The sequence below is a fragment of the Lynx rufus genome, unplaced genomic scaffold (assembly GCF_022079265.1).
Source record: "Lynx rufus isolate CCGP_SWC_20201006 ecotype Redwood Valley unplaced genomic scaffold, mLynRuf1.p SCAF_1, whole genome shotgun sequence".
Lineage (NCBI taxonomy): Eukaryota > Metazoa > Chordata > Mammalia > Carnivora > Felidae > Lynx > Lynx rufus.
Window position 1 is genome coordinate 22,068,459 of NW_025814823.1, and position 9,638 is coordinate 22,078,096.

At 43.5% G+C, this 9,638-nt stretch overlaps 1 protein-coding gene across 5 annotated transcripts in view; it reads left to right on the forward strand.

Annotated features, from left to right (window-relative positions):
- The window catches only part of CAB39L (calcium binding protein 39 like), a 131,844-nt gene extending 122,288 nt beyond the window's left edge, over positions 1-9,556 (forward strand). For all 5 annotated transcript variants that reach the window (XM_047079519.1, XM_047079540.1, XM_047079549.1 and 2 more), the window contains one exon: positions 7,728-9,556. In XM_047079519.1, coding sequence (XP_046935475.1) covers positions 7,728-7,907 — 180 coding nt within the window. In that variant the 3' untranslated portion in view covers positions 7,908-9,556. The remainder of the gene's footprint in view (positions 1-7,727) is intronic.
- The last annotated feature ends 82 nt before the right edge of the window (positions 9,557-9,638 follow it).

Sequence of the window (9,638 nt, forward strand, 5' to 3'; positions counted from 1 at the left end):
TTCGTTGATCTGCTCTACAGTTTTTTTAGATTCCATTTTGTTTATTTCTGCTCTGATCTTTATTATTTCTCTTCTTCTGCTGGGTTTAGGCTGCCTTTGCTGTTCTGCTTCTATTTCCTTTAGGTGTGCTGTTAGATTTTGTATTTGGGATTTTTCTTGTTTCTTGAGATAGGCCTGGATTGCAATGTATTTTCCTCTCAGGACTGTCTTTGCTGCATCCCAAAGCGTTTGGATTGTTGTATTTTCATTTTCATTTGTTTTCATATATTTTAAAATTTCTTCTCTAATTGCCTGGTTGACCCACTCATTCTTTAGTAGGGTGTTCTTTAACCTCCATGCTTTTGGAGGTTTTCCAGACTTTTTCCTGTGGTCGATTTCAAGCTTCATAGCATTGTGGTCAGAAGTATGCATGGTATGATTTCAATTCTTGTATACTCATGAAGGGCTGTTTTGTGACCCAGTATGTGATCTGTCTTGGAGAATGTTCCATGTGCACTCGAGAAGAAAGTATATTCTGTTGCTTTGGGATGCAGAGTTCTAAATATATCTGTCAAGTCCATCTGATCCAATGTATCATTCAGGGCCCTTGTTTCTTTATTGACCATGTGTCTAGATGATCTATCCATTTCTGTAAGTAGAGTGTTAAAGTCCCCTGCAATTACCACATTCTTATCAATATGGTTGCTTATGTTTGTGAGTAATTGTTTTATATATTTGGGGGCTCCTGTATTTGGCGCATAGACATTTATAATTGTTAGCTCTTCCTGATGGATAGACCCTGTAATTATTATATAATGCCCTTCTTCATCTCTTGTTACAGCCTTTAATTTAAAGTCTAGTTTGTCTGATATAAGTATGGCTACTCCAGCTTTCTTTTGACTTCCAGTAGCATGATAAATAGTTCTCCATCCCCTTACTTTCAATCTGAAAGTGTCCTCAGGTCTAAAATGAGTCTCTTGTAGACAGCAAATAGATGGGTCTTGTTTTTTTATCCATTCTGTTACCCTGTGTCTTTTGGTTGGCGCATTTAGTCCATTTACGTTCAGTGTTATTATAGAAAGATATGTGTTTAGAGTCATTGTGATGTCTGTAGGTTTCATGCTTGTAGCGATGTCTCTGGTACTTTGTCTCACAGGATCCCCCTTAGGATCTCTTGTAGGGCTGGTTTAGTGATGATGAATTCCTTCAGTTTTTGCTTGTTTGGGAATACCTTTATCTCTCCTTCTATTCTAAATGACAGACTTGCTGGATAAAGGATTCTCGGCTGCATATTTTTTTCTGTTCATCACATTGAAGATTTCCTGCCATTCCTTTCTGGCCTGCCAACTTTCAGTAGAGAGATCCGTCATGAGTCTTATCGGTCTCCCTTTATATGTTAGAGCACGTTTATCCCTAGCTGCTTTCAGAATTTTCTCTTTATCTTTGTATTTTCCCAGCTTCACTATGATATGTCGTGCAGAAGATCGATTCAAGTTATGTCTGAAAGAAGTTCTCTGTGCCTCTTGGATTTCATTCCCTTTTTCCTTCCCCAGATCAGGGAAGTTCTCAGCTATTATTTCTTCAAGTACACCTTCAGCACGTTTCCCTCTCTCTTCCTCCTCTGGAATACCAATTATGCATAGATTATTTCTCTTTAGTGCATCTCTTAGTTCTCTAATTTTCCCCTCATACTCCTGGATTTTTTTATCTCTCTTTTCCTCAGCTTCCTCTTTTTCCATAATTTTATCTTCTAGTTCCCCTATTCTCTCCTCTGCCTCTTCAATCCGAGCCATGGTTGTTCCATTTTATTTTGCAGCTCATTTATAGCATTTTTTAGCTCCTCCTGGCTGTTCCTTAGTCCCTTGATCTCTGTAGCAATAGATTCTCTGCTGTCCTCTATACTGTTTTAAAGCCCAGTTATTAATTTGATGACTATTATTCTAAATTCACTTTCTGTTATATTGTTTAAATCGTTTTTGATCAGTTCATTAGCTGCCGTTATTTCCTGGAGATTCTTTTGAGGGGAATTCTTCCGTTTTGTCATTTTGGATAGTCCCTGGAGTGGTGCGGGACTGTGGGGCACTTCCCCTGTGCTGTCTTGAATAACTTGCATTGGTGGGCGGGGCCGCAGTCAGACCTGATGTCTGCCCCCAGCCCACTGCTGGGGCCGCAGTCAGACTGGTGTGTGCCTTCTCTTCCCCTCTCCTAGGGGAGGGATTCACTGTGGGGTGGCCTGGCCCGTCTGGGCTACTTGCACACTGCCAGGCTTGTGGTGCTGGGGATCTGGCGTATTAGCTGGGGTGGGTAGGCAAGGTGCACGGGGGCAGGAGGGGCAGGCTCAGCTTGCTTATCCTTTGGTGATCCACTTCAGGAGGGGCCCTGCGGCAGCAGGCGGGAGTCAGACCCGCCGGAGGGATAGATCCACAGAAGCACAGCGTTGGGTGTTTGTGCGGTGCAAGCAAGTTCGGTGACAGGAACCAGTTCCCTGTGGGATTTTGGCTAGGGGATGGGCAAGGGAGATGGCGCTGGCGAGCGCCTTTTTTCCCCCCGCCAAGCCGCGCTCTGTCCTCCGGGGCTCAACAACTCTCCCTCCCGTTGTCCTCCAGCCCTCCCATTCTCCGAGTAGAGCTGTTAGCTTATAACCTTCCAGATGTCAAGTCCCGCTTGCTGTCGGAACACACTCTGTCCGGCCCCTCCGCTTTTGCCAGCCAGACCCCGGGGGCTCTGCTTGGCCAGCGAGCCGCCCCTCCACCCCGGCTCCCTCCCGCCAGTCCGTGGAGCGCGCACCGCCTCGCCGTCCTTCCTACCCTCTTCCGTGGGCCTCTCGTCTGCGCTTGGCTCTGGAGACTCCGTTCTGCTAGTCTTCTGGCGGTTTTCTGGGTTATTCAGGCAGGTGTAGGTGGAATCTAAGTGATCAGCAGGACGTGCGGTGAGCCCAGCCTCCTCCTACGCTGCCATCTTCCTCCCCAATTCTTTATTCCATAAAGCCGAAAATCTTAGATTTTGATAGAGCAGCTCATGGGAACGTGACATCTGATATGTTATTATTGTACTCTTTTTCTATGTCAGAATTATTTCATAAAAAAGTAAATGCAAATCAGAAGAGGCACAAATAGACTGCTGTAGCACTGGAAGCTGCCTACACAGTATAAATGATAGACCCTCTCAAGACCCTCCTGACTGAAGAAATTGTAGGAGGCCATGTATCCTGTCATCCAGCTCCTGTGGAATTTTAACATCATCTTAGATGAGAACAAGCCACATAAAATTTTGTTCAAAAATGCAGGATTATGGAAGTATTCAGTGGGTGGCCAAAGAGAAATAACCTACTTCTGTCCTCAGAATTTGGATCATCTAATCATTGGACAGAGTGGGTGCATTTAAAAATAGCTGACCACTTCTTTATTTCTATGTGCCTGCCCCGTATCCTGTGTTTCCTCCACTGAAGTAAGAACTGAATTGTTCACTTGCCAAGTATAATATTTTGTTATTTAGAAAAAGCAACAGCTGAGTCCGAGAGTGTTTTTTTTTTCACAGTTCTGTGTTAATAGTTTTTTCCCCAAAAACACCTTCCATAAGGGGCAGAAAATGTTTAACACACTACTACTAAAATGTCTTTACTAGATTATTTTCATTAGCTTGCTGCTAAGTTCAGAGAAGTGAATGAGATGCCATCTCATGTTTTTTTCTGTTGTTGACCAGCAGGATGGTATGGTGGGAAAGTGCTGGATGGAAGTCAAGAGACCTGGGTCTTTGTTCTGGCTTAATTGCCACCAGTGACTTTGGGCAAATCCATCCGGATCTGATTCCTCACTTGCCGAATGCAAGCATTGAATTCATGTCAGTAGTCTAGTCAGTAGTCTGTTACTCGGTTCAGACCTTTGTCTCGTGATTCTGGCTGTCCCAGAGGGGTGCCCAGTGTGAACTTAGGAATCAGCTATGAGTTGGCTCCCTTCCCTTTCCCTGTTAATTTCCTTTATAGCAAAGGACCATGATACCACTTCCCACCAAACCAGGTAGGGGATGGAGGTGGTCTGTACCTTTTGGCCCACTTCTTAGAACAGCTGGAACTCAGGCATGGCCAGTGACGAAAATGTTCCTGAGTGTATTACTCTGTCACTCAGATCCTAGCAGTGGCTGCTATTGCTATTTCCCTGAAAACAAGAAGCTCCACCCTCACTTCTTCCAAAATACAACGGCCAGCTTGACAATTCACCTAAAAAAAGTACAGAGAACAAGAAATATCCTAGTTGAGAAATCCTTTCCATGTGGTCTTACTGAAAAGAAGGCAGAATTGCAGATTAATTTGGTGAAAGCCTGACCATGAATTACCTACTTCCTTCAGGACCTGTTCTTTTTAGCAGGCCAACCACTCTGGTCTTGACGTGCCAAATCTAAGTCTACTGATGGAGGAAACAATTCAGCTGAGTAAATTTAGGAATCAGCTATGAGCTGATGTAATATTAATAATTTTTCTAAAAATGTTAACAGTACAGTAAAAAATGCTTATTTCAACTTAATGTTTCATCAACTACTTTAAATTTTTTAAATTTTTACTTATCGTAAAAGAGAGAAAGAGAGAGAGAGAGAGAGAGCTGGGGAGGGACAGAGAGAGGGAGAGAAAATCTCTAGCAGGCTGCACACTGTCAGTGCAGAGCGTGACATGGGGCTCGATCCTGGGAGATCATGACTTGAGCTGAAATCAAGAGTCCAACGCTTAACTGACTGAGCCATCCATACGCCCCCATCAACTATTTTAAATAGTGCAGAATGCTCAACTTTATCATGTCTTCATCTGAACTCAATGTGCCCTTTTTGCTTATTTAACCAAGTTGTGGAGAGAAAAAGTGAAAAGCTGTAATTAAGACCTCACCTCTCTTTTCTACTTTTTAAGAGACTCTCTTTAAAAATTCATAAAATAGTCCCCTCTATGTTTGTTTATAGAAAGGTTTATAAAGGGTATTTGTGACCAACTTTACCAATATCACCAAACATACTACTCATGTCTCATTGTGATAATCCTGGCGCTGAGTATTTATAATATTATTACCTACTTTAACAAATACAGTTGTGATAGTATATAAGGAAAACGAAGACTAGTGATATTTATAAGGAAATGTGAATATTATTAAAATAAGAAATTTTTTAAAGTTGCTTTTCCATGTAGTTTTGGAATAAGTATATAGCTTCTTACATAATTTCCACAGTTGTGTGCAATTTGTAAATCCCAAAGACTTGGATTCCAAAATCCCAAAGCAGTTGTCAGAACAACAACGTCTCTTATTGTAGCCTTGACCGTACCTTAAATGGTGATTGGCTCACTTCATTGTAAGAAGAAGCTGTAAATATTAAAAACATAGTAAATGAGGAAGCAGTTTACAAACCACCATGTATAGAATGCAAGCCCAGTTTTGTCTAAAATATATTTATAGCTATATGCACAGAAAGAAATGCTGGAAGGACGTACACCAGATATTCACAGTGGTATCTTTAGGTGGAGAAATTATTTAAGAGGTTTTTTTTTTTTCCTTTCTTCTTTGTGTCTTTCTTTTTCTTTGTTTTCCTGGTTTTCCACACGTATCACTTTCATAATCAGAATGATGATAAGGACAGTGGCAGTGAGGGGGATGATTTCAGGAGAATCTGCAGAGTTTTAAGCATCCTGAACTTCCAACCTGCTCTCTTCCTCCCTGCTCACTTCCCTCCCAGGGTTTTGTTTCTCCCCGCACAGGTGGTAGGGCCCCGTCTGGTCCAGCTGTGGGCTCACTGGTGCTCACAGACATCAGCCAGCTTGCAGAGGCAGGGATCGGGTCCTTCTTTCTTAAATAGGAAAAAAGTTACTGTCTTTGATCAATAATGACAGGTATTGTGTCAAAATATTCTAAATATGATATCGCTCAGATTTGTATTCACCTGAAGTGGGGAGCCTTTAGAATGAAGAGGCCTTATTTTATACCTCACTGGAATGGAATTTAGCTTTGAGTTACTTCCATGTAACTGTAACGGGAGCCCCAGTTTCAAATCCACGTACGAAGCACTCAGGGCTTCCGGCATGCCTCTCAGACAGTAAGGTTAGCAAAGCAGAATACTAGCCTTCCAATGCCTTGTTTAGTGCAAATCCCTCTTGGCAAAATAGAATTTGAACGCAATGAATGAATGTGTGTATAAGGCATGCTTTTTTTTTTTTTTTAATCTTTCATAAAAAAGCATTCAGGTTTAAAATAGAGAGCAAAGTATTCTTAGTTTTCTGAGTTAAAAATATTTGTGTTGTGGTCATGATATTTGCCTTTCTCTACCCATGCCTGAGAACTCCATGAATCACAGTTCTGAAACGTGTGTAAATGCAGGGATACAGCCAATAAGACCACACTATAAAAAGAGAAGCCACAGGTAGTTCCATTTGTCTGACTTGTTTGGGGATGGTTTGAAAATAGCATGTTAAAAAAATGGGTTCAGCAGAGAGAGAACCAAGAAACTGCCTATACTGGTCATAATATTCAGAAGGTTTGGCTCACCGTGCCCTGATTTAGAAGTGTGTTCCTGGGGCGCCTGGGTGGCTCAGTCAGTTAAGCGTCTGACTTTGGCTCGGGTCATGATCTCATGGTTTGTGAGTTCTGCTGTCAGCACAGAGCCTCCTTCGGATCCTCTGTCCCCGTCTGTCCCTCTGCCCCTCCCCTGCTTGCACTCTGTCTCTCTCAAAAATAAACATTTAAAAAAAGAAGTGCATTCCTTATGGTGCTGGGTCATCTCCAGCCGCACTGGGGCCCTCAGTTCCTGGCCGTCTCAGAAGGATTGTGCACTGTTACATCAGCTGCCTCTAAGCAGCAGCTACCTTTAGAGGCAGCAGAGTTCAAGAGTCATAAAAAATTAAAATAGGAAAAAATTTTAAACTTGAACGCAAAGTTAGCAATTTTTTGGTGTACCGTGTGGAGATTCAGTGTAGTTAATCCAGTGATGCCTGACTGCAAATTCCTCTACGTTTCACATTTATGTTGGATTGAAACAGAGAAGCTTAGTTTGTCCAATATAATCTTTTTTTATTTTTTAGAAAGAAAGACTATTATGAGTTATTTACTTAGTTGCCACAAAATGCCAGACAGTTTCTACCTAAAACTTCACAGCAAGTCCCTTGTAAACAAATGGTTAACCACAGAAACCACATATTTGGCTTTAGCGCATGATTTTCTGACATACTAATAAGTATTGTATAAAGGTCAGGCATTCTGTATAACAACGTAAACCAGTTGGGGGTCCTTTTTAAAACAAAAATATTTATTTTGAGAGAGAGAGAGAGAGTGACTGTGTGTGTGTGTGTGTGTGTGTGTGTGCGCGTGCGCGCGCATGCATGCAGGGGAGGGGCAGAGACAGGAAGGGAGAGAATCCCAAGCGGGCTCCCGTCCATCAGCACAGAGCCCAACGCAGGGCTCAATCCCAGGAACCATGAGATCATGACCTGAGCCAAAATCAAGAGTTGGATGCTTAACACACCGAGCCACGCAAGCACCCCAACGTTTAAGACATATAGAATCGAAACAGAGTAAAATTTAAAATGTTCATAGATGGTTCTAATGTGCTCCTGGCTAGCTGCCCAGAACACATATGGATGGGGAATTACTGACTTCCCTCAGTGGGGAAGCATAATCTGGGGCCTCTATATTTTACTAACACAAGTAGCACGAGGACCCCGAGTGGGGTCTACGTTGTGGCTGCTGTGCGTTCCTTGTCCGAGGTGTTTCTTTACGTTTCAGGTGTTCGTGGCCAGTCCTCACAAAACACAGCCTATCGTGGAGATTCTATTAAAAAATCAACCCAAACTCATTGAGTTTCTGAGCAGCTTCCAAAAGGAAAGGACGGACGATGAGCAGTTCACCGATGAGAAGAACTACCTGATTAAACAGATCCGGGACTTGAAGAAAACCACCCCTTGAGGGGCTCACCCACCCTCCTGCCACAGTCACCGTGTCATTTGTTTGTACAGAAAATGTCATTTGAAAAAGTCATTGTTCTTGGGAAGGTTTTGGAGGTGCCTGTTTTTTCTCAATTCATTGTTCAGGGTAGATGGAATATAAACATTTGAATGAAAAATGATTAACCTAGAATAATGTATTCATTTGAATCAAGTCTGGGATGATTTATGTCAAATCAGAGCCACTGTATTAGATGTTGATAAACACAGTTTTAACCCTTTGTTGGCAAAAGGCAGCAGGGTCATGGGCTTGCAGATCTGAGTCCTGGGTCAGCACAGGCCACCGAGTAGAAGCCCAAAGCACGGGCATCACTGAGCCCTCAAAATTAAGTTCTCAGAGGAGAACTGGCCATGGGGGCGAGAGGCGCAAAACCATCCCGCCTATCTGCACTTGGACGCTCAGTTTTGTCAAGGCGCTGAGAGAGCTGGTGAAGTAAGGTCCACGTTTTCAGTCGTCCTTGTTCCCTGCCTGTGTGCTCGGACTGTAGCTAACTTGCTAGGGAAGCACAGCCCCCCTCTCCCTCACTGTCCGAGCCCTGTCGCAGTGGCTCTCCTCAGCACCCGACTTCCTGGGGCACCCCCTGCAACCTCCAGCCTGGTTAGCGGTTAGTGGGGGACCAGCCTAGCAAAGGGAGGATGCATCAGCAGGAGTCACAGGGACTTGGGGACCCGTGGGTAGGACCTGCTCACAGATGGTGAGGCCGGGGGCACTGCTGTTTCACACAGGCTCCTGGAGGGTTAGGGAATGTTTGGAATAATTCGACTGTTCCTCATTGTCATTATGGGAAAATTTTTTTGTGGTGAAAGTTGTTTTAGAGTAGGAATCACGCACTGGGATGCCTGGCATGTACAAAACTGTGGGTCTAGAGGGTGAGACCCGCTTCTATAAAGAAGTGAACTTGCCATTGGAAGGGCAAATGAGTAAATGTGTGCAAAAAACTCTTAAATGACCAAAAGTTATCTTTTTTTATCTTTATAATTATTTTCTAATTAGCCGCCACTCTGATTTCCCATCAAAGCTTTCGGCAACAAGGTAGAAACCCTACAAAATTTTGGTCTCAAATATTCTCTTGCATACCCGTATGATTAAGGGACTTAATTTGTGTTCTTTTAAAAAAAAAAAGGCATGGGCCAACAACAAAAAAGGTTATGGTTTGTTTTTAGACCTCAAGTGTATGGAATGAAATCTTAAAGCTATATTTGCAAGACATTAGAGGTATAATGATTAATGTGTATTTTTCGTATCTTTCTAAATCGTGAGGGGTCGCCTTCCATCAGGACCCACACTTTATACGACACCGTGTGCCGTGTTCTTCAGTGGGCATTTCTCCACCAGAGAGGGAAGGATGCCTCCCCAGGGATCCTCCTCTGGGCTCCGTGCCCTCTGTCGCTTTTGTATGTGAAGGATTACCTGGCAGGGGTCCACCCTTCTTGGCAGGGGCGCAGGTGCATGTGGTTCTGGGCCCAGCGTGGAGTCCTGAGGCCAGCGGAGAGGGGCCTGTGGGACCTCTCACAGCAGCTCTGGCCAGTGCCGGCGCGGACGGCCACCCCCACCCGGCGGCGCATTCGAGGACCTTCGTTCTTTAGCTGACTGAAGTCAGCTTATTTTTATAACATTCCCGGACAGTCCAGGCTCTCCTAGAATTTGACTTTTCTGATTTTGCTTATTTGATCAAAGAGAGGACTGTAAACA